A 24,947-nucleotide genomic window follows, 5' to 3' on the forward strand; every position below is an offset into this window, starting at 1 on the left:
CAGAGACCACCCCAACCCCAAGGGCAGGCTGAGAGACCAAGGTGATGGATGGGATGTGTGCTGAGGGCCTATTTGGAGGCCAGCTGGGTGGTTCTGGACAAAAAGCATTGTCCATTCCATGCCTCAGGAAGTGGCCAGGCTCTTGGCAAGGGCAACTGTGATGTGGGTGCTTCTGGGGTCTGGCACAGAATGGACTTATCAGACTCCAGTGGCCAAGACCCATTCTCCCCCTTACCTTGGTGACAGGCGCCAGGACCAAGGACACACCCCAGCTCAGACCTGAAGACAAAGCCAGTAGTCAAAGTAAAAAACAAATAAAAGGTTTATTCATAAGCGGGAATGCTGTCCAGAATACATACAGTGCAAACTCTCCTTGTCCTTGGGATCAACACAAGCCTACAAGCTGGCGAAATTGTTATCAGTTAGGTCAAATGGACTCCCTCCAGCACTTGGGCCCTAGACTGGCCAAGGCCCCCTTCCTTGGCAGAGAAGTTTTTCTGCTTGGGTACACACAACCAAACCCAAAATGGAAGCTGAGATTACAGCAGCACAAGCTTTATTCATCGGTCAGAGAATGGAGAAGTGGGAACTTATTAACCGTTCATAAACAAACTTCTCGCCTGAATGGGGAGCCAGATTTGCTGTCAAGAACAATAGGGGGAAGAGTGCGAGGAATGATGGGGAGGCAAGTGCTCTCCTTTTCTGGGAAAGAGGCAGGGTTTTCCTAGAAATGGGGTGCCACCTCTTTTCTGTCCTTTTTTGGTCAGTGATTCCTGGTCACGGCAACCAGTAGGTATGTCATTTAGTAGCTAATGTAGTAAGTTCAGTTCAGTTCAGTCGCTCAGTCGTGTCCGACTCTTTGCAACCCCATGAATCGCAGCATGCCAGGCCTCCCTGTCCATCACCAGCTCCTGGAGTTCACTCAGTGTCAACTGAGACTCGGGGTCTGCTGGAGGTCAGATGCATCTCCATCTTGGTTTCAGCTGGTTCTATCCAGTTTTTATTTTTCTCTTCCTATAGTTTCTTTCTTCGTGTCCCAACCCTGTGACTTAAAGGTATATGTGAGCTCCTGTTCAAGGGAGGGGGTCGATGGGTTTTGACCAAGGGTCTAGTGGCTACTCTGGTAACAAAATGAGGCCACACCCAGAGTCTCATAGTTCATTCCCGCTCTGACAGCAAGGTGAGGTCCTCCACAGCAAGGTGACAGCAAGGAAGCCTGAGGTCCTCCCAGAACAGTCCACTAGGGGGCAGAAGTGCTCCACGGCTGCAAAGGGTCCAATGCGGTTGGAGACTCTGGGCAGTCCAGGCACAGGGACATCTTTGATTGCAGCGTGGGAAGCCTTTCTTCACTGCAGGGTAATGGCTGGGCTTCTCCTACCCTCTAAAAGTTCAGCTGCCAAGTTCAAGTTCAGTGGAATTTTTCAACAAGGGATCCAAGTATATGGGATCCAGCTGTCTTCTCAAGGAGGCCCCCATCCCCCTTCCTTCCAGAATGTGGCTAAGGCCTCACTTGTCCATTGTCTGCAGGGCCTGGGCATATATTCTGGGGAGTGGGGGGACTCCTTAATGGGGAAGAATCCATTGGCCCAAGTATTGGCTTCAGCACTTCAGTTCCCGGAAGGCCATTTGACCTGACAACACGGGTCACAGAACCACAACATACAACACGGACACGCAGACACAAGACCTGCTCTCAGCATCTCATGTCCACCCAGGACCTCAGCGGGCCCAGTACCAAAGCGGCTCTGAGGCTCCACTGGGACCTGGGACTTCAGGCACAGCAGGAGGGGGCATTGAGAGAAATAGGTACACCCCTTCGGGAGGCAAAAGAGGAAGGTCCAGGCTGAGGTAGGAGGAGATGGCTGTGGGGCCTCAATCATCTCCAGTTCCTGAAATTCCCTGATAGGAAAAGGTGTGGCCTTGGAGCCCCACACTAGACAGTGGGGGAGGGGAAGCTGGCACTGTGGGTAAACGGGAGTGAAGGTCAAAGGCAGAGGATGCAAACCCCGAGTCTGGCTTTGTTACACTGCGGCTTGTTTGTCTGTGCCATGGTGCTTTTTTTTTTTTTTATTGCCACAAGTTTAAACTGGAAGATTTCCGGTTAGAGGTCTGGCATCTTAACCAGGTCACGGCACTCATTCAAAAGGCTGCCTGCCCGGGTCCTCTGAGCATCCAGTTTTTAGCCCATGGTATGAGATGGAGATAGCAGGAGTGGGTTTGGAGGTGGTGCTGCCCAGGGTCCTGAGCTAACCTGGGGGACCCTTATAGGGGTTGCCACCCTCTCCCTGCATAGAACCATTTAACTTAATGGCACATGGCCACCCTCACTGGGACCATCCTGCAGTCTCCCATTCAGGCTAAAGGCCTGTCCTTTCTCCACTCTCTCTCTCCACTGATACACACAGCATCCTTCCTCCCTGACAAGAAGCCAGAGCAGAGTAGAGTCCAGGGATTAAAAAACAATATTAATAAAACCCCCAAACAACAAGGGCTCCAGAAGCCAAGACTGCAGGACCGGCTGGGGGGCAGCTCTCAGAGAGGCAAGGGCTCGTTCCTGGCTGCCCAGCACATTTGTGTCCGCCAGCCTTCCAAGTTAGACACACACCAAGACAGGACCCATCATAACTCTGCCCGCCTCATTCTTCTGCCTGCAGGTGAGAGGAAGGCTGAGGCTGTGCACAAAGGAATTTGGCCCAGAAACAGACAGAGTCCTGGGGGAGGGGAGGGGTGGAGAAGCACCAGAGGTTGGGCCCCGCTCAGCGGTGACACAGCCCACAGCCAGCTGGGTTAACTGGGCTTCATTCCTGCATCAGGCACACCGAGTGGCAGGGGCTTCTCCTCCAGGCCCTGTGGCAGAGTCTCTGGAGCCCCCGGCTGGGACTGAAAGGGGCTTTCCTCCTTGGAGAAGGGGACCTGCTCCTCTTTCGGGGAGTTGGGGGTGCTGGCGTCTGTGTCCCTCGTGGAGCTGGCCTGGGAGGGGCACTGCGAGCTGTGATCAGGGCTGCTGCAAACATTGACAATGCAGGTGACGTTGACCTGGGTCCCGTGGCCACCAGAAGATGCCTCTGCTAAACACAAGACAGGAGAGGGCAGTCGGTGGGGGATTCTTAGAGAGAGGAGTGTCTTCACAGCCTGTCTCCTGCCCAAGAGGCAGATTCGGACACATGGGAAAGAGCACCGGGCCAGGAGCATAGGCCCCTGTGCCAGCCCAGCTTTGCTGTGTACTCTTGGACAAGCCGCTTGAACCTTCGTGTGCCTCAGTTTCTTCATTTGTCAAATAAGAATATCCTGCCCGATTTACCCTATAGACAGAAGGAGCCAACCACATAAGGCAAGTGAAGGTGTCTGAAGAACAAAACACACTCCCCACAAAGAATCAGAGATTCTGAACTTGTGGCGGCCTGGATAGGAGGGGACTTTGGGGGAGAATGGGCACACGCATATGTATGGCTGAGCCCCGTCACTGTTCACCTGAAACTATCATGACATTGTGATACCCCAATAGAAATGAAAAAGTATCCATACTGATATATCCCCAATAGAAAATAAAAAGTTTAAATAAAAAAACATTTAATTCACTGCCCAAAAAAAAAGACTTAAAAACAAAATCAAATAAAAAGCATTAACGAAACAAAACAAAAAACAAAAAAATGCAGCCCCAAAGAAGCAAGGGTGGGGATGGGGAGCTGAAATCACGGGGTGGAAGGAAATTTCCATACCGTGCCTTCATGGCACCCAAATGTCACCCAGCTCACCGTGGCCTTTGCATACCGTGAATGAGACACTGCGGGGGCAGATAGGGAAGCAGGAGGGGGCAGAGACCTGAGGTTTACCCGTTGCCACAGTGGAGAGAGGTGCTGGGTGAGAGGGAGAGAAGTGGGGTGCAGAGGCCAGAGACTCAGGAGGGGAACGGAAGAGAGACAGAGGGTAGATGGGGTGGGCAGACAGAGACACAGGTCTCCAAAGAGGAAGCCACACCACACTGGGTATGGAAGAGGTGTCGCTAAGAATGCAGGAAGATGAATCTAAGAGGTGGGCAAAGACCAGGAGTTTATGTTTGGATCTCATTTATTCACTTGAAAAACGTTTAGGGCCACTGGCTATGTTGCAGGCACTGACCCAGTCCTTCACTGGGGAGTTTTCAGGCTGCGGTGGGGGCACTGGTGAGACCTCACACTGATGAGGGTGGGCTATGATGGAAATGTCCCCAAGTCAGGTGGCAGGGAGGGAAGGCTGTCGCAGTCCTGCCCAGGAGATGCCATGCTCACCTCTAGACCAGGAAACTGAGGCTCGGTGGGTTAAGGAACCTGCTCAGTCTCACAGCACCAGAACTGCTGGGAAGGCATGTAGGAATGACCCAAGTTCACGGTCATTCCTTGACCTGCCAGCCAGCACTGCCAGGTGAGAGGGGGAGATGCAGGCCAGTGGGCTTGGCCTCTCAGTACAAAACATGCTCAAGGAAGCCCCAAGCTTTCTGCAGGACTCCACCCAGGGGCCTTGTCCAATGTGGGCACTGCCAATGCCCACCAGGGATGACAGTAGTCACAGACCAGGCCCAGGGCAAAATGCAGACTGTAAGCAGGGCACAGGCTCCACAGTCCTGATGCCTCAGTCCCAAAGGGACCAGACAACAGGCATAGCGGGTGGAGACCAGGGGTATCATCTACTCATTCAGCCCAACCCTGTCCCCCAAGAGCCCAGGGGTGACTTCTGGCTCTTCTGTTTATTGGGTGTGCCCTTGAATAAGCTGTTTAATCTCTGGGCCTCAGTTTCCTCATCTAATAGGATGAGGAAACACAATGTACTATATAGTAATAATATAACTGTAATATATAATAGGGGCTTCCCATGTGGCTCAGTGGTAAAGAATCTGCCTGCCAAGCAGGAGATTCAGGTTTGATCCCTGGATCAGGAAGATCCCCTGGAGAAGGAAATGATAACCCACTCCAGTAATCTTGCTTGGGAAATCCCATGGTCAGGGGAGCCTGGCAGGCTACAGTTCATGGGGTGGCAGAGAGTCGGACACGATTGAAGTGGCTTAGCACGCATAATATAATGACATATTAGAATGCAATATTAATATTATATATTAATAAATATATACCATATATAGTAATATCCTATATAAAATACAATATAACACATAATATACAACAAATATAATTGAGACATTATAATATTAATATAGCAATTTATGCTATATGCTATATTATATATAGCATTAATCTAGAATATTAATATAGTGATATAACCCTCATATAAATATAATATCTATATATAATATCATATTATTGTTGTTGTTATTATTTAGTCACTAAGTCATGTCCAACTCTTTGTGACCCCATAGACTATATATAGGCCACCAGGTTCCTCTGTCCATGGGATTTCCCAGGCAAGAATACTTGGAGTAACTTGCCATTTCCTTCTCCAGGAGGATCTTCCCAACCAAGGGATTGAACCTGTGTCTCCTGCTTTGCAGGAGGGTTCTTTACCACTGAGCCACCTGGGAAGCCATAATATTATATTATATGTTATATATAATATATCTTATATAACATTAATATAGATCAATATTTTCTTAATATATGATATGCAATATTTACAGAACATAGCATTGAAATATAATATTGTTATATGCCATTTTACATATTATATGTATTTTATAAAAAGACTCCCTGCCTGGATTCCAGGGACTCAGAGGACAATCTGAAATGGTTTAGAAGGAAGGGTGCTTCTTCTGTGTGTGGGAGAACACACAGGGCAAGGGTTGGAGGTACTTGGTGGACTCCAAAAACAGAAAGAAGCCTGTGGTTCAGTAGCACCTGAGAGGGTGGTGGAAGGGAGGCTGGAGGGGAGCCCAGGCTGGTGGTGCAGGGCATCCAGTGTCCTGCAGGGGCAGCCCAGGACTCATTGGCTCAGACAGAAACCAGGAAGAAACATGGTGGGGGGGAGTGAGGGGTGAGTGGCAGGTGGGGGGGGGCGGTGTGCCCGCAGGGGATGAAGCCGGGGGCAGGGGCGGGGGAGCTCCTGCCTCTTACCTGAGCTACTGCAGCTGGTCCGAGCCTCCCCCGACGTGCTGGCCTTTTCCACGCCTGGCGACTGCAGCTGGGACCCGGTGGGGGCCCTCTTGTCCGTGGTGCTGGTCGAGCTCTCCAGGGAACTGCTGCTGGAGCTTGGCGCCGTGGTCAGCAGGTGCTGTTGCTCAGGGCCTGGAGCACCTTGGGCCTTGTTGGCAGGCAGGTGTGGCTGCATGGGGAGGAGGGAGTTGGGGAACCCATCAGCTGGCTCCTCGCCCCCTCATCCCTCTCACCACCATTAGCACTTCACAGTTTACACGGCACTTCTGCACCTTCTCTCCATGCACAGCACTTTTAGGACGTGTGATTCTCTGTGGCTTCTATGATTAACCTCTGGAGTGTGAGCCCTAGGAGGGCAGGGGCCACAAGGCCCTGTTTACTGAACAGTCTGAGAGGTGAGGCAGGGTTTTCATCCTCATTTTGCATAAAGAAGCAGAGGCCCAGATAAGAAAAATGACTCTCCTAAGGTCATGGGGCGATGTGGCTCAGCCTAGCAGCCAAGGGCATGGAGCCTGGAACGAGACCATAAGTGTGCAAGCCATGACTCCATCACTGACTAGCTCTGCAACCTTGAACAAGTTACTTAACCTCTCTGTTCCTCCGTTTTGTTTAGTTTTTTTTTTTTCCTCTAGAAATGAAAGAATAATAAAGCTACCCCCCAGGGTTATTGGGAAGATTAAATGACTGAAGTTTTGTAAAGCACTAACAACAGTGCCTGTTCCATATTAAGCACCCATCAAGGGTTTGTTAAATCAGGGCTCTGTACTTCCCTGGTGGTCCAGTGGTTGAGAATCCACCTGCCAATGCACGGAACACAGGTTCGATCCCTGGTCCAGGAATATTCCACATGCCACAGGGCATGCCACAACTACTGAAGCCCACATGCCTAGAGCCCATGCTCCACAATAAGAGAAGTTACCAAAACAAGAAGCCGAAGCACCACAGCCAGAGAGCAGCCCCTACTCTCTGGAACTAGAGAAAGCCCATGCATACCAACGAAGACCAGCATAGTCATAAAAAACATAAGGGCTTAGCAAACTATTGCCATGGGCCAAGTCTGGTCTGCTGCTGTTTCTGTACAGGCTGTGAGCTAAGAATAGTTTTTACACTTTTAAATGGTTGAAAAAATATTTAAGGAACAATATTTCATGATACGAAGTTACATGAAGTTCAAATACTGGTGTCCATAAATATAGTTTTCTTGGCACACAGCCACCTCCATTTGTTAATCTCATGTTTGTGGCTACTTTCCCACGCAATGTCAGAACTGAGAAGCGGTAACAGAGGCCAGAGGATCAAAAAAGCCTACAATATTGACTGTCTGGACCTTTACAGAAAAAGTCTGCTGGCCCTCAATCCAGTGTAGACAGTCCTCTCATTTAGGGCTCTCAGTCTTGCAGTCTCAGTGACACTGCAGATTCTATTCCCCAAGCTGTTCTGTGATTCTCCATCTTTTTCTCTTAAAACACAAGTCACAACAACAACCATAATAAAATATTAGCTGACACTTGAATCCATCCAGTGCCAAGCACTGTGCTGAAGCCCTTCCAGACATTATCTATACAGCCCAATGTTATCCTTGCTTTGCAGATATAGAAGCCGAGGCCCAGAGAGGTTGAGTTACTTGCCCAAGGTTACACAGTTAGGACATGGTGCATCTGGGCTAAAACCTACAACATCGTTCTTGGGTGTTTGGGGTTCTGTCCCTGGAAGCTCAAGACAAGGTGCCCCATTTTCAGACACCTGTGCTACAAATGTCACTCCGAGGTAGTTGGCTACCTGTCTACAACTGACCAGGTGCACAAGCCCTTGCCTTAGGGTTCTGGGCGATCACTGGATTCTAGAAAGAAAAAGACCGAGGGGCCACATTCTCAACCCCTGTCCAGGATGAGAGGGTCCAGGGTAGATTGAGAACTGAGGCGAATGAGTGCTAGAAGGATGCAGCCTGGCAGGGTCGGGGAGGTGAGGTCAGACAGAGGTGGAGAACACAGGAAGGACTCAGGTGCCAATCTCTGCAAGCCCCAGGCCCCCAGTCCCCCCCTGAGCCCTGCATATCCGAAGGCCGGCTCACAGACTCTCAGGCTGGGAGAATCCTTTGAAAGCAGTCCCCATGAAGCCATGGAGGCCCAGAATGGGTGAGTCCTTTCTTAGTATCCCACAGCGGGTCCATGGAAGGGGCAGGGGCAGCCCCTCTTGGTGTACCACAGCTGCGTGCTTCCGACTGAGTCCTGCCTCCCTGGCTCACCACCCTCGACTGTGGAGGAAGGCAAGGCATTTAAAGTTTATCCTGAACCTTTCTTTGCTCAGATGGTCTAACCTTGGTATTGGTCCCCACCCCTGACCCTGGTCTGAGCGTGGACAGGCAGGGGAGCAGGAACAGGAGAAGAAACATCCAAAGGTCATCCCTCACATCCCCCAGAGAAGGGGCTTTTCAGCCTGCGTCCCGCCTTTCTGTTGGTGGTAAGGGCCAGGCAGAACAGAAACCCCCAAAGGTCACAGCCTGCCTCCCTCCCCGCAAAGCCACGAGATGCAAAAGTTCAGGCAGGCTCTGAGTGGAGCGGATACATTCTGAGTCCTGGGCTGGCACCCCAGGGAGGTATGGGGGGTGGGTACTGAGGTGGGTCATTCAACAAACAGGATCCCAGTTAGCCTCCCCATCATGTCCCAGCCTGGCCCTACCATGGGTAGGAGCAGAGACCCTGGCAGAGCTGCTGGCTGGCCTGTGTCTGTCTGTATGTGTGAGACTGTGTCCCTGAAGCTCCCGTGCCCATAAGTATAGGTGGGAAAATGTCTGAAGCATGCTCACATGTGTGTGTCCATGTGTGGGGAGCACGTGCGCATGACTGTGAGTGGTGCAACTAGCGTGTGTGCTGGAGGTGATGAAAAGAGGCACTCCTGGGTCTGTGTCTCAGGCCACTCATTTGCTATGTCACCTTGGGAAAGTTATTTAACTTCTCTGAGCCCGAGATTCCTGGGCTGTAAAATCGGGGCAATAACCACACTGCCTGGGTCACAGCACAGCTGTGAGGCTAAGCAATGCTCAGTACGGTGCCTGGCCAATGCTTAGCACCTCATAAACATCACCCTCTTTATGAAACAAGAGCCTGTGGATGAGCATGTCTGTGGGGGTGACTGAGCTCATACATGTGGTTATGCTGGTCTTTTCTGAACAAAGGGAAGCTACTGTCTCACCATGCATTGGTGTTACCAGGAGGGGCAGGGCGGTGCTGAGTCACCGTGCTCTCAACCCCACTGGTCTGGCCAGGAGAGTTACTAAGTAGCTGTTAACAGGACCACTGCCAGGAGGCGGAGAAACAAGAGTGGAGTGCAGGCTGAGCACAGGGGTCAGGGCAGGGGTGCGAGCCCGGGGACTGAAGGGACTGAAGATCAGCCTCTAAGGGCAGTCCCTGCTGGGGACAGGGATGCCTGGAACAATTCTGAATGTCTGCTCTGGGCAAATAGGAGGGTGGGTAAATACAAGCCCTGCAGATTCAGAATGAGTTTCAAACCTGGGCTCTGCCAGTCAGCTAGTGGTCTAACCTCATGTGGATACCTGAAGCTCCCTGAATCTCAGTTTCCTCATCTGTGAAGTGGGGTGATGATATCCTGTACCTAACAGGGCTGTGTGTGAGGATGCAGGGCCTGGCCTGGGGCTTAGCCAGTGGGGTGCTGGAACCAGCCCAGACCTATGTGTGTTTCTTCCCAACTTTACATTCAGTAAGTAGCTTCCTGAAATCAGTCACAGTGGGAGTGTTTATAACACAGAAATGAGCAAACTCTATAAATCAGGGTTTGGGTCCTCCCAGACCCAGAGGGCCAATTACCAGCACACCCCTGGGCTCCACTGGCAATAGCACTCAACAAACAGCAGTGGAGTCGTTCACACTTGGTAAACACAAAACTGAGCAAACAGAAAGGGGAAGTGGGGGCCACACCTCAGGCAGCTTTATTGCATTAAAGATTGGGAAATACTCAGTCCAGGAAAGATAAGTTGGCAGTTGGGTGCTGGGATGGAGCTTAGAGGGCATACTTATTCTATGGGCCACCAGGTCTCAGCTTCCAGAGTCACTGAACTGAAGCTAGAAAAAGGAGGGCATGGCATTGGCACACTGGTGGAATGAGAAATGGTTTGTACCTCCAAACCAGTGTTTCTGTCTGGCTTCCCTTGTGGCTCAGCTGGAATCCACCTGCAATGTGGAGGACCTGGATTGGGAAGATCACCTGGAGAAGGGAGTGAATGGCTACCTACTCCAGTATTCTGCCCTGGAGAATTCCATGGACTATATAGTCTGTGGGATCGCAAAGAGCCAGACATGACTGAGAGACTTTCACTTTCACTGTAGGGCATGTCAAAAAGCACTAGCCAGGAATCCAGAGATGTAATGCTGTGTGACCTTGGGCAAGTCAGTTTCCCTCTCTGTACTTCTTTTCTTGTTGGGACAATCAGGAGATGAAACCAGTTTGGTCCTACCAAGTCCAAAACCCTGTGTAAACCTCAGGGCTGAGCTGTCCCCTAGCACAGTGGTTCCCAATGGAGGGTGTCTGTCCTCCAGGAAACATTTTGCAATGTCTGGAGACACTTTGGTTCTCACTCCTTGGAGGCAGTGCTACTGGCATCAAGTAGGGAGACGTCAATGATTTCACTGAAAAAGCTATAATACATAGGAAAGCCCCTCGTGACAAAGAATTAGCAGGCAGGTCTGAGAAGCCCTGCCCCAGCAGGACAGGGGACATGGAGGGAACTCCTGGAGTCTTGTTTCCTCATCTGTAAATTTGGGTAAAAAACCTGCCCTAGGGACTTCCCTGGCCGTCCAGTAATTAATATTCTGTGCTCCCAAGGCAGGGAGCCCAGGTTCAATCCGGTCAGGGAACTGGATCCCACTTGCTGCAACAGAAGATCTTGCATGCCACAACGAACACTGCAGGCCACAACTGAAATCCAGCACATTCAAAACAAACAAATAAGCAAAAACAACCAAACCTGCCCTGTCTACCTGGCATGGGCTTGCAGTACACACCATGTACTGGCTCACCCCGCACCCATTTCCAAGCCCTCTCCCTAGTTCTCCTCCACCATAAAGGCTAGAAAAGCAAAACACCACCTTTTCCAGCCTCCCTTGCAGCTAGAGGTGGTCACGTGATACCATTTGGCCAATAAGACAAAAGAAGAAATGTACTCAGGGCTTCTAGGAAAGGGTCTGATTTCCTGTAAAATGCATCTGGCTGTTTCCCTTCTTTTTCCTGCCTCAGACTGGAGGTCACATATGCAGTGGTGATCACCACCTTATGACATAGGCCAAAGGCAAGAGAATAAAGGCCAACACACTAAAGATGGCAGAGTGTGGGGTCCTGCTGGCCTCACAGAAGGATGCAGCTGAATCATTCCAGCAATCACCAACACCCTGACAGAAAATACAGCCCTTTGAAGTCACCCTTAAGCTTTTGGTTACTTGCAGCCAAATGCCCTCCTGATGGAAAACTGATGAAATACAATGTCAGTGCTCTGTTTCTAGCAAAAATCCTGCACAGATCCTACTTCATAAAAATGATCAAAAGTGAGTTGCTTTGGTTGAAGTTGGGGGAGGCCCTGGGTCCAGTCCCCTAGCCTTGATCTCAGTCTCGAAGATGACTCCCTCCCCACCCACCGCCCCGGGCAGGACCCTATGTGGAATACTGGGGTACCCTAGCATGCAGTTTGAAAACCACTGTACAATGTGGAAGTGCTTTGTAAACATCTCAGAGATGCTGAGAATTGTTGCCAGCTGGGTGAAAGGCACAGTCCTACAAGCAGGGCTGAGACACTGTCCACACTTAATGGTGAGGAACCAGCCATCAGCAATTACATGTCAGCCCAAGGTCACAGCGTGGGTCCATGACCACATGCTTGCCACTGACCGCACTTACCCTCCTATTCCCTGATGTGGCCTTTCACACTCAGTCATCTGGGCTCAACATTGCTCCACTCCCCTCCCCCACACCCACCATTCTTCAGCCTGCCCTGCTTTGTCCATACCACACCCTGCTGCTCTGCATGTCCTTTCCTTCCTGCACTCGTGTCTCCATCAAAATCTTGCCCAGCTCAGATGCCACCTTTATCAGCCCCCACAACAGACCCTGGCCGGTCTTTCTGCAGCCTCCTGGGGTTCTGCATCCTGCCTGAGGCTGGACAGACCAACCTAGAGAATTCACCACTTCCTATGGGACAACCTGGCCCAGCAGGAAGGATACCATGGAGGCAGAGGGGGCAGGCAGAGGGGCACTCACCACCTTGGCATCTCCTTGCAGGCAGAAGGGCTTCTCTGCAGAGAGGAGAAAAGGGACCAGTCAGTAAGCAACTTCCTTAGATCACATCTTTTTTAACTAAGAGGTAGCATGGGACCCAAGCAAAAGCTTTCAGATTAGGCTCAGTCCTGGGGGAGCAATTACCTACCAGACAAGGTACACAGAAGCCCCCATACCCAAACCTCCAGCCGGCCTGACATTGCTCCCCTCTCCTCCCCCACACCCACCATTCTTCAGCCTGCCCCACTGTGTCCATACCACACCCCACTACTCTGCAAGCCCTTTCTTTCCTGCACTTATGTCTCCATCAAAATCTTGCCCAGTTCAGATGCCACCTGCTCCATAAGGGCTGAATCCCCCAGAATTCCTAGACAAGAATCTTGGACTCCCACCTCTTGGATATCTCTGATAGCGTCTCACCTCTTACTAGAGAAGTTAGTGGAAATGCGCTCTGCCCCAGGCTTTAAGCTCCTAAGAACAGGGTGTACCAGACCCAGCTCTGTCTGACCCATAAAGCTGTGCCCAGTGCTGGACTCAGAGGAGACCCCCCAGAAAAACTTCCTGAACAAATGAGGGAATAAACAGATGAAGGAAGGAAGGATGGAATCTTACTTTTTTTCTGGGTCATGATGACACAGTTCACGACGACTATCAGTAGCAGACCCAATGCTGTCACACCCACAATCAGTCCTGGAAGGAAAAGAGAAGTTCAAAACAGCTGCAAAAAGTAAACTTGGGACTTCCCTGGGGGTCCAGTGGTTAAGAACCTACTTTGTAAAGCAGGGAATGAGGACTGGATCCCCAGTTGGGGAACTAAGATCTCACATGGCTTGGAGCAACTAAGGCAGCGTGCCACAACTAGAGAGCCCGAAGGGTTGCCACTACGACCCAGTGCATGTGTGCTAAGTCACTTCAGTGGTGTCCGACTCTGTGCAACCCTATGGACTATAGCCTGCCAGGCTCCTCTCTCCATGGGATTTTCCAGGCAAGAACACTGGAGTGGATTGCTATGCCCTTCTCCAGGGGATCTTCCTGATCCGCGGAACAAACCAGCATCTCTTATCTTACGTCTCTTGCATTGGCAGGTGGGTTCTTTACCACTAGCGCCACCTGGGAAGCCGCAGCCAAATCAATCAATCAATTAATTTTTTTTTAAGGAAACTCAAATGTACCAGGTCAGTCAATGACCAAAGATGACTGGGGCTGTCTCAGGCAAGGGACAAGCCCAGGGCAGAGACTCTGAAATTTGATCACAAAACAAACCAAAATCCATGCACCAAAGAAAACATGCCTGTGGGCCACACCCAGCCTGAGGACCACGAGTTTGAGCCCTTTGGTATAGTCCAGAAGGGAAACCCACAACACAGCAACCTGGCTCAGCCCACTGTCAAAGCCTAGTGTTTCATCAGAAATGGCAACCAGAAGACCATCTCCACTTTGAGATAAAACAGGGACCCTATGTCTCTCCACCCAGGAATTCTTAGTGGCATCACTAAATCTTGGAAGAAAGCAAGTCTCAATGCTACCTGCATCCCAGGATGGAGCACAGGGTCCAGCCCATACAAGCTCTCGGCAAGACTCTTAAGAGGGCTTCCCAGGTGGCACTAGTGGTAAAGAACCCGGCTGCCAATGCAGGAGACATAAGAGATGTGGGTTCAATCCCTGAGTCGGGAAGATCCCCTGGAGGAGGAAATGGCAACCCATCCCAGTATTCTTGCCTGGGAAATCCCACAGTGGAGCTTGGCAGGCTATAGCCCTTGGGGTTGCAAAGAGTCAGACACGACTGAAGCAACTTAGCACACATATGCTAAGACAGAAGGGAGGGAGCAAGGATAAATGGGACCTCTTGAGACTTACCAATAGGAAGAGAGATGTTCCCTCTGTTGGGCTGTTCCACTGGGGAACTTGGAGGACTTGGGACTTTTGGGAGGAGGAGGAAGGTGCTTGGAGCTGTGCTGGGCCCCAGAGTCGGCTCCATGTGCTGGGATCTTGTGGTGCCTGGGCCCCGAGCCACCTTCCGGGTGGGCAGCACAGAGGTGCAGACTGCATCTGTCAATGCAGTACCAGGAATGGCCACGGAACTACAGCTGCGGGAGAAGGCGTGATTGAGACTGAATGACTCAGGGTAGCTGGGTTCACCCCTGGGAGCCAGGCTGACATGCAAGGGGTGCAGCAACTGGGATAGGGGAGGGAGTTTGCATGCCACGCCCTCTTTCAAGACTGTCCCTTCCTGTCCCCACCCGACCTATCCCATGCTCCCCACCCCTGACTTCCAGGACAAAACTTCTGTTCATCAGGCTGTTCAGGGACCCACCCACCCATTGTCAGATAAACCAGTCCTAACATTGGAGCAGGCTCGGCAATGCCTCTGCCCAAGGAAGTAACTGGGGAGATCCCAGGCACTGTGAGCCAGCTGATTTGTGCTGGAAGCCTCAGGATCACTCGGGGAACAGCCCCTCCCTGCTCCTCCAGAACCAGAGGATGCAGCCACTCACTTCCGGTGGGGCTTGCAGGTATCCGTGTATGATGTTGTGTCCGAGAACGTCCCTGGGCCACAGGAAGCACATTCCACATTTGTTGTTGCAGTTCCTTCACAAAAAATTGGAAAGTGTCACCAATTCAGATATGCCATGGAAAAGGTGGGCCTCGGCCCTAAGGGAAATGGAGCCCCGGGGAGGTTTGAGGAGGCAAGAGATTCTGTCTGCACCTCCACCCCTTCATACCATACACACACACACACACACACACACACACACACACACACACAACCCTGGGCAGTCTGTCCTTAACTAATTCTAGTGACTTTGTCTTCCTGAGGCACCACCTGACTTTCCAGTAGCTTGGGGTTTAATTTGATCTTCTCTGGATCCCCAGGGCCTAGCACACAGGAGGTGCCTGATCAGGAGGGTTTGAGGGAAGAATGAATTGGGACAAGTGGACAGATGGGTAACCAGCACCTGGCCGCCCTGATGATGTTCCTAGGAAGGAGAGACCCAAGAGGGTACCCCAAGGCCCTCTGGCCCTGGCCCCATACCTGGTTTGACCACGCCAAAGCCGGGGGCGCATTTGCGCAGCGCTGCGCACAGCCGGCAGCCCTCCTGCCTCCCTAGGGTGCAGTACCAGCCTGGCTTGCAGGTGCAGATGCGATTCTGTTTCGTTGTGCAGGCTTGAGTTTCCACCTGGTCTAGAGAAAGGAGAAGACAGCCAAGGGTCACGCCTCCCTTCGCCAGCCACGCCCACTCTGTCTTTCCACCCAGCCCCACCACCCACAGACAGCAGACCTCTGCAGCAGCCTCAGGATGGGGCTTAAAGACTGCTGGCCACAGAGTCTCCGTCACAGTATGAACAAGCACACCTACTTTCCCAGGCACAACGTCCTCAACTCTAACAACGGGCACCGTTTCCCCACTGCTGCTCTTGGCCAGCCTGCCCCAAGGGGCTATTGAAGAGGATGATAAACAGTGAGGTGCTGTACTGCACATGTGCCCTCAGGCATGAAAACAAAGGTCTAGAATAAGCCCAGCCAGCTCAAGGGCAAAGGGGCTGGAGTTCATGGGGGCCAGGAGAGGATGCCTGGGACCACCCCTCACTCTGAGCCAACTCACCAGAGCTGCAGCGCGAGTTACAGCTGAAGCATGCGGTGACCAAGTTCCAGAGCTGGGTGTATGTGCTGCTCTCGCAGGAGGCACATACGGTGTCCGAGGTCGTGTTGCATAAAGACTGTACACGGTAGCCTGAAAAAGTGAAGGCCAGGCGTCTCAGTGGAGGAGGGCAACAGGGCAGGGGGGTGGCTTCTGCCAGGACCCAGGCTCATCCTCTGTCCTCCAGAGCCCCAGAGTTCTGAGGCCTAGTTGGAAGGGTCTCTGATAGAGTTTCAACTCCTGCATCATCTCCCATCTAGCGTGTACCAGCCATCACTCCATCTCTGAACCCTGAAGTGAAGTCGCTCAGTCGTGTCCAACTTTTTGCGACCCCATAGACTGTAGCCTACCAGGCTCCTCCCTCCATGGGATTCTCCAGGCAAGAGTACTAGAGTGGGTTGCCATTTCCTTCTCCAGGGGATCTTCCCAACCCAGGGATCGAACCCGGGTCTCCTGCATTCCAGGCAGACGCTTTAACCTCTGAGCCACCAGGGAAGCCCTGAACCCTGAAGTGCTCCTAAAATATCTTCCCCTCTGCTCTTTTTTAGGGCTTGCCTGGTGGCTTAGATGGTAAAGAATCTGCCTGCAATGCAGGTAACCCAGGTTCGATCCCTGGGTTGGGACGATTCCCTGGAGAAGGCAATGGCTACTCACTCCAGTATTTTTGCCTGGAGAATTCCATAGACAGAGGAGCCTGGTGAGCTATAGTCCATGGGGTTGCAAAGAGTTGGACACAACGAAGTGACTAACCTTTCCTTTTCTGCTCTTTTCAGGTGTCTGGAATTCCACCATTGGAACTGCTGATTATCAGTCAATAACACTTGAGCAAGAACTGGCTAACCAGTTCTTATTAAAAAGATTTTTTTTTGATGTGGACCATTTTTAAAGTCATTATTGAATTTGTTCAATATTGCTTCTGTTTCACGCTTTGCTTTTTGGCCACAAGGCATGTGGGATCTTAGCTTCCTGACCAGGGATGGAACTCACAACCCCTGCATTCGAAGGCAAGGTCTTAACCACTGGACCACCAGGGAAGTCTTATCCTTTCTTCTTTCTAATTGGCAGAAATTCTTCATCTGAGAAAGGCTTAAAAAAAAAAAAGGCAGCAGCAGTCATCCCTGGTATTCTATCAAGGGCGAGGCCATGGGACTCCTGGGGGCCTCAAAGATGATGTGCCTGGGGATTGAGAACACCCAGGCAAACCTTGAAGAAGTTTTTCTTCTGAGCCCCATTCCTATCCTGCACCTTCACTGCTGTGCTATTCGAGTGCCTTCTTACAGAGACCCTGCCAGTTAACAGAAGAAAGAAGAGTCACTTCCCTGGGATCTCTTAAAATGGCCATGGTGACAGGTGCATTTGTGCCTGCCCACATCTCAAGCTAGTGGCTCAAAGCTCTCCAGTGGCTTTCTAGATCCTGCAGAAGAAAATCTAAACTCCTTACCATGGTCCCTGCTAACTCACTTGGGGCCACACACTGGCCTGCCTATTCTCGAAGTGCACCGAACAAGCTTAACACCTCAGGGCCTTCACAGTGCTGTCCCCCTGTATATCTGCATGACTCACCTCCTGCACATCTCTGCCCACGAGTCAGTTCCTCAGAAAGGTCTTCCATGACCAGCATGTCCCACTCTGCCTCCATCTGCCCTCCCCTTTCTTGTTTCCTTCACGGACCACACGTCTATCTCCTCTATTGGTTTATCTGTCTTATGCCCTTGTTAGGATGCAAAATCCATGAGGGTGAGGACTTTGCCTGCCCTGCTCTCTGTCGTGTTCCCAGCATTCGGTGCCTGACACTTCGCAGATGCTTTATAAACATTACAGGGATGCATATATAAACAAACGAGTGGATGGACAGCCCTGGGAATTGGGCTGCCTGGCTCTCCCAACTGGGATTAGGCCTCAGGTCCACCACTTGTGAAATGGGCCGCAGTCACTGATTCAATCAAAGATGCACTGATGACCTTTATGTGTCAGGTGTTGCGCCAGGTGCTGGGGATTCAGTAAAGAACAAGCCACACAGTCCCTGTTCTAAGTAGCACACAGTGGGGGCTATAGAGGAGATCCAGGTCACGATCACAGTGTAAAAAGAGCTGCTGCCATGGGGGCTGCCAAGGGCCAGCGGGAGCTCAAAGGTAGAGCCTAATCTGGCCAGGCAGTGTGGGCAGGCTTCCTGGAGGAGGGGGCCATCAGAGGTCTAAAGGATCAATGGGAGGGCACCCCAGGAAGGCAGAGAGAATGACATGTGCAATGGCCCAGAAGCAAGCGCGACTGTGGGGGTCAATTCATGGAACCAGAGGGAGCTCAACAAGAGTCTAGGGCCATGACCCTGACCCCCTAACCGCCGCACACACTGACTCTCTTCAGGGCATTGGCACCCAGGGACCCAGCCAGGCTGAGAGCGAGGGCCCCAGAGGCTACCCCTTACCTGGTGGACATTTGCTGCAGCACATCTGGATCTTTTGGTTGTAGAATTCTTGCTGCCGGCATGAGCTTCCAGGCTCCGGGATGTAGGGGGTAAACACAGCCTGGAAGAGGGAAGGGAAGGACAGCCATCAGCATGGACTCCCACATCCCCATCTGTGCCCGGCAAGTGTTTGGCTTTCTCCCTCCTGGAGTTCTGTCCATGTGGGGACTCCTCCCTTTGGTGAGGGGGGCAGATAGAGGTAAAAGAGATCCCTTCTTTAACCCCCTCTTCACCCCGCTCAGTGTAGCACACTCCCATCTGCAGGCAGAGACACCAAGGCAGCTGGCCAGAGGGTGGGGCTGGCTCCTAACCCTACACTTGGCAGGTGTGAGGCCCGGAAGCCTCCCAGAAGGTGGTGGCCTCGGTCAGAGAACCACAGGGCTCAGTCGTGTCCCACTCTTCTGCAACCGCATGGACTGTAGCCCACCAGGCTCCCCTGTCCGTGGGATTCTCCAGGCAAGAATACTGGAGTGGGTTGCCACTTCCTTCTCTAGGGAATCACAGAGCTTAGCACAAAGCACCCATGCCTAGGTTCTGCCCTCTTTCCTCCTGCACCTGGTAATCACCCCTTCGTCCTTCCAGCTGAGTGCTGCCTCCTCCAGGAAGCTTTCTCTGACTCCCCCAGGCTGATTCAGGTTCCTCCTGCTCTGGGCTCTCTTTAAACACCGAACATGCCCCCTTCTAGCAATCATCTCATCAGGCTGAAATGAGGTGCCTTCTTGTCCTCCCAGCCTGCTCTGATGCCTGTGCATACACAGGTGTGTATACCCATGCACACACACACACACACACACACACACACATACAGAGTCCTGGTGCTTCTCCCTTTCCTGTTTGGTCCTGAAGCAAAGCCCCTTCTCAGGGCTCCTCCCACTTACTGGAGGTGGCTGGGGGTACTGTGTGGCACTGCATGTTTCCAAAGCACCTTGGAAGAGTCTATTATAATGACAACTCCCTCCCCAACAAAGGGTCAGGAGCCCAGGGGTGGACCCAGAAAGGTGTACTGTGAAAAAAAAAAAAAAAAACCTGCCTAAGTGATTCTGATGCTCCGCTGCTGAGCAAACCTGACCGGCACACAGGCTAGAGCAAGATGACCTGGGGGTGGGTCAGGGCGGAGAGCAGTGATCAAAAGCTGCGGGAGCCCCAAAACCACAGAACTGTGCTGCCCGCAGCCCCCTTCACTCCAACATTCACCTGTGCACTCACTGCATGGAATGGGAGGACTGGTCTGTCCCCGCCACACCCCTCGCTGCAGCCTGCTGTTCCCTGGGCTCAGACTGAACACCCCAGGCAGCAGCCTCCCCCATCAGACAGGGAGGAGCCACAGCTCCTTCCCTCCAGCCCCCTGCCCGCCATGGGGGCAGGCATAGGTCTCAAGGACCCTGAACACAGTGGGCTTCCTCCCTACAAGCACCTTCAGTGTAACTAGGGGAGCCCCTCACCCCTGCGGGCCCTGAGAGCCACAGGCCCCGCAGCTTCTGGCGGGGAAGGACTCCTCCCCAAGATGCAGCCCAGGGAGGCCTGCCCTCCCTGGGGGAGGATTTCCTGTCAGGGCCCAGAGGATCTGACGGGAAAAGGCCCTGCTGTGGCCAAGTCTGGTCTCTCTCTCCACCCACAGGGCAAGGGTTCCGGGACAAAGGCAGGCAGCTGGACCCCCAGGGCCCCCAGGTCACTGCCCGGAGTGGCCTCCCTGAGGCCTCTCATCCCAGGTCTTTTCCTGTCTGAATCTTGCTATGAAAGATTTTCCCTGCACTTCCTCTTGCCTCTCTGACTCCAGCCTGAGCGGGCAAAGGAGGTCAGCTCTCCTTTAAGTCATCTTGACGCCTGTTTATCCTCTTGGACTAAAAAAAAAAGAAAATACTGCCATGTCATGGCTAAACAATGAGGAACAGAAAGCCCCTTGCAGAGCGGGACAAAAGGTCACTCCCTCCATTGCCCTGCTCACTAGAGCAGAGGCCAGGCCAAGCACAGCCCTGTAAGTTGGGCCTCAGGTCAGCAAAGCAGCTGTAAAAGCTGAGGGTACTTGGAGGCCCCCAGAACATGGTGAGCAGCCTCTGGGAAACTTAGGGCTATGTAAGCTTCCAGTTCTTTTGTCTGGGATTGGGGAGGCTCAGAGCCACACAACATCCACCCATAGGAGAGCCTGACTGACATTTTAAAATGAGGAAATGAATTGGCTAGTACTGGATTCACTCAGCATGCTTAGCAAACCTGACCTTTCAAAATACTGTGTCCCTGAGTAAAAACTTGGACCTCACTGATGAGCATCAACCACCCATTTAACAGGTGGGTGACCTGTGACCGTGTGTGTGTGTGTGTGTGTCTGTGTCTGTGTGTGTTTAGGGGGAGACTGGAGAAGACAGATGATGAATGGATGATGGATGGTGGGATGATGGATGGATAGATAGATAAGAGAGGGAGAGATGATGATAGAGGGAAGGAGGAAGGAGAACGAGAAGGAAGACTAGAAGGATCAATCTAACATCCAATGTGTAAGGCACATCTGATTGTACTCATTTCACAGATGGGAAAATGGAGACAGAAAGAAGCAAACCCACCCCCCGGGGTGTCCCAAAGGAAATGCCAGGGCCTGGCTGGTGACAGGACTGTGCACAAGGGGCCCTTAGGGCCCACACTCCATCCACCTCAAGCCTCAGAGCAGCTTCACATCGGGGTCTGCAGCTCCATCTCCTCTATGTCCCAGGAGCAACTGTACGTGCTCCACCCACAGAGAGACTCCTCCCCAACACTTCACAGATGCTCCAGAGGTGAAGTGATGCACCCAAGGCCACATGCCTGCCGCCCCTAACCTGCCTCCCTTCTCTTGGGGGGCCCAAGCTCCCCTTCCCTGGACACAGACCCAGGACCCCAAGCACCACCCAAACCCTCTCCCACATTGTGCCTCCATCATTCCTCCAGGTTCTCAGCTTTGGCCCTTCAAGAAGGATGTGAAAAAACTGGATACTCATTAGGCACTAACTATTTGTCAGGCCTGGCTGCAGGCACTTTTTAAGATCCCACTCCCACCCCTTAGCAGGTATGTGCCCATTTCACAGCTCAGGGAGATGCAGTCATGTGTCTGAGGTCTGGGAGGGGAGAGGTGGAGATGCGATGTGACCCTTGCTCTGGTCCCACTGGAGAAATCTCTGTTACCCCCTCAGGACAGCTGAAGGGGCCAGCTCCTGGGCTCTGCCCTCTGCCCTGAGTCACCACTGTGCCACCAGCTCCTATTCACCCACCTTCATGCTGAGCAGAGCCTGGGGCGCTGGCTCATGTGGGCGCTGGCTCACATGGGCGCTCTCTCTCTCTTTCTCAGTCCCTCTCTTTCTCTCTCTCACACACACACACCAGTGCAGGGGACCTCCCTTAGCTTCAGGCCAACATCCTCTGACTTCAGCTCTGAGCTGGTTTCCCAGGTGATCACACAGGAACCTCAGAAGAGCCAGTCTCCGGCAGCAGGCAGGGACCTCCAGCATCTGAGACTGGGCACTGCTCAGACCTGCCTGAGTCACCGGGCTTCTGACCTCTCAGGAGCAAGCAGGAGTGAGGCCACCAAACGCTCAAAGGTAAGAGTCTGTGAGCAGGGAGGGTTGCCCCAGCTAATCCACAATTGTGCCAGGTGCTAGAAGGGCGCATGGGAGCTGATGATAAGGAGAAAAGGACCCAGAAGTGGGGGCAGGATGGAGGCACGGCAGCTCAGGATGGGCTGAGCTGGAACCTTAGAGATCATCTCAGACAACCTCCCATTTAGTGGTGGAGAAAGACATGGGCCAAGGAGGAAATGTTCATTTGTTCAACAAACACACGGCACGCAGGTAGTTCTAGGTGGCGGGCACTCAGCATCAAACATATGCAAGTTCCTGCCCCAGGAAGTTGGGCTCTAGTCGGGGAGACACAGACATGCACGGTAGAAAATGGGAAGTGGTAGCAGGTGTTAAGAAGAAGGGAAAAGCAAGGCGAGACGAGGGGCTCCAGCAAGGATGTGCTCCGCGTGTTCCATGCACAGCCACGGGGCCAGGCGGCGAGACTACGGTGGGTGGGGTGAGGGCACTAGGAGACAGATACAGCAGCACCTGGTCCTGAAAGTTTGCCTCGTGCAGAGCTGTTCACATGCATTACTGTCTCTCTGACTCCTCAGCCCAGCACTGTGAGGTCAGTACTATTATTATTCCCAAGCCACGGATGAGAAAACTGAGCCTCAGAGAGGTCTCTTCACTTCCAGCCATGTGTTTCTTCCCCATCCCAGGAAGACTGGATCTTAACCTTCCCCCCTCGCCACAGGGCCCACCCCAAAGGTATTCCCTCCCCCACTCAGGCAGCTCCCCTACTCTGGGTGGTAACAGATTTCTCTGTGCCTCAGTTTCCTCATCTGTAAAACGGCTGTGTGGCCTAGTTGAGGTTCTACGCTCTTTCCAGTTCTGGCTTTTATTTTTTAAACTTTTTATTTATTTTTGGCTATGCAGGGTCGTTGTTGCTACACAGGCTTTTTCCTCTAGTTGTGGCAAGCAGGGACTACTCTCTAGAGGTGGTGTGTGGCTTCTTATTGCAGTGGCTTCTCTTGTTGCAGATCACGGGTTCGAGGGCCCTCGGGCTTCAGCAGATGCGGCATGTGGGCTCAGCAGTTGCGGCTCCCAGACTCTCGAGCACAGGCTCACTAGTTGTGACACACAAGCTTAGTTGCTCTGAGCCATGTGGGATCTTCCTAGACCAGGGACCGAGCCCATGTCTCCTGCATTGGCAGGTGGATTCTTTACCACTGAGCCACCAGGGAAGCCCAAGCTCTGCCTTCTTAAAGATGGTGGTCAAAAAGCTCAGCCTCTTCCCAAGACCTCAGGAGGATGGGGTGGGTGGGAGGGCCACCCATGTGAGAGATGCAAAAACTGAACGACCTGGGATGTAGGGGCTGGGATATCAGGCAAGACTGAGGGCTGGGAGGTGGGCTTCCCAGCCCAACTCTGTCCCTCAAACCCTCTCCCAGGTGAGGACAGCCTGAGCATGTGGCCTCTGGAAGGAGGGGAGTTGGAGATGTCCATCCTCCCAGGTACACAGACACCTAGCATCACAGGAGTAACAGTGGCCTTAGTTCAGACGGTCTGGGTGCATGAGCTGGTCCTAGGGGCATCACTTACTCTCTCTGAGTCTCAACACTGTCATCTGTAAAATGGTGACATAACACCTTGCCTGTCTCCTCCTCCCTGGGTTATCGTAGGCATACAGGCCGGCGGGCGGGGCGGGGGGGGGGTCTTAACTGGGGTCCATCATCTTCTCCCAGACTCCCAGGAGACCCAGGGGAAACTCTAAGGGTCTGCACACAGTGTGGACTTGTGTCAGATGGCATATTGGAACTGGGCACTCTCTGCCTTGGTCTCAGCTGAGATCAGGCAAGGCAAGGACAAGTTGTTGGAAGCAGGCTACCCAGTTCTGGTGAAGTGCTGGGCAGCCCATGAGGGCTTCCCTCCCTCCTAGAAGGGAAGTCTGGGGAAGCAGACTTGTGACCCTTGGAATTTTCTGGTCACCCTCAGGCTGGCCCTGGCCCATTCCTCAAGAAGCCTAAGATCAGGAGACCATGGCAGGTCAGCTGTGGACAGTGGAGTGAGCCTCCTTGGGGCAGAAGGAGGAGAAGGCAGGCTAGATGTAGGTGGTCTCCAAGGGCCATGACTCAAGAGGACCTCACCTGGAACAGTGAGGGGACCCCAAAATAAAGAGTTTGGGCAAGTGGCCAAAGCCCAGGGGCCAGGGGTCTATTAAGTGGCCAGAGGACACAGTGTCCAGGCTAAGGGACAGGGATGTGCTGTGAGTAATTGAAAGGAGGCGAGCCACAGAGGTGTGCAGGAGGGCGAAGCTAGAGAAGGACCAGACTTACCTGGTGAATGAGGCATGAATTCTCTCCACTCTGCTTCCTTCTCTCCCCACTGCTCCCTACTCTCACCCTAGAGGACCAGAAATGGCAGCTAGCCAGGCCTGAGGAGGGAGACCAGGGCAAGATGGGCACTGCACTGTGGCCCACCCAGCAACATCAGGGCCAGGGCACCAGGCAGGTCCCTCTGAATCTGGAGCCTGAGTCAGCGCACTCTTTTGGGGAACTGGGCAACCCTGCATCAGCTGACTTCCTGCCTCCCTGCTCCCCGAACAAGACTCTGTAGGCACCCCAAGGTGGGGGCCCCCAGCCCCTTCTCCTATTTATAAATAGACTGTGAGAGGGGAAGGCAGAGAAGGATAGGCCTTGGGGAGGAGGAAGAAGAGGCTGCCACCAAGACTGTGTCATCTGAAAGCACAAAATCTACAGACCCTCGGCCCTTCCTGCCAGCATACTGATGCAGCATTGTGGGGTCTCCAGGGCTTCTTGATTTTCTGGAGGCCCCCCACACACCCTAGATGCCAGTACCCTTGGGAAGGGATCCGACTCCCAGCCTCCCCCGGGAGCATCCCTGGGCACAGTGAGACCAGGAAGAGGACGTGATGGGGGAGGAAGCCACGGAGGAA

General features: G+C 52.7%; 1 protein-coding gene and 1 non-coding gene across 2 annotated transcripts in view; both read right to left on the minus strand.

The window, feature by feature from the left end:
- Positions 1-311: 311 nt before the first annotated feature.
- The window catches only part of TNFRSF1B (TNF receptor superfamily member 1B), a 35,522-nt gene continuing 10,886 nt past the window's right edge, over positions 312-24,947 (minus strand). The window contains exons 2-10 of the mRNA XM_052653729.1: positions 18,426-18,525; positions 15,965-16,093; positions 15,394-15,543; positions 14,855-14,948; positions 14,217-14,446; positions 12,972-13,049; positions 12,342-12,376; positions 6,039-6,246; positions 312-3,068 (exon numbers count right to left, since the gene is read on the minus strand). Coding sequence (XP_052509689.1) covers positions 2,788-3,068; positions 6,039-6,246; positions 12,342-12,376; positions 12,972-13,049; positions 14,217-14,446; positions 14,855-14,948; positions 15,394-15,543; positions 15,965-16,093; positions 18,426-18,525 — 1,305 coding nt within the window. The 3' untranslated portion in view covers positions 312-2,787. The remainder of the gene's footprint in view (positions 3,069-6,038; positions 6,247-12,341; positions 12,377-12,971; positions 13,050-14,216; positions 14,447-14,854; positions 14,949-15,393; positions 15,544-15,964; positions 16,094-18,425; positions 18,526-24,947) is intronic.
- TRNAS-GGA (transfer RNA serine (anticodon GGA)) lies at positions 16,424-16,495 on the minus strand. The gene has a single exon. It is a non-coding gene; the product is annotated as a tRNA-Ser (tRNA).

The sequence above is a fragment of the Budorcas taxicolor genome, chromosome 16 (assembly GCF_023091745.1).
Source record: "Budorcas taxicolor isolate Tak-1 chromosome 16, Takin1.1, whole genome shotgun sequence".
NCBI lineage: Eukaryota > Metazoa > Chordata > Mammalia > Artiodactyla > Bovidae > Budorcas > Budorcas taxicolor.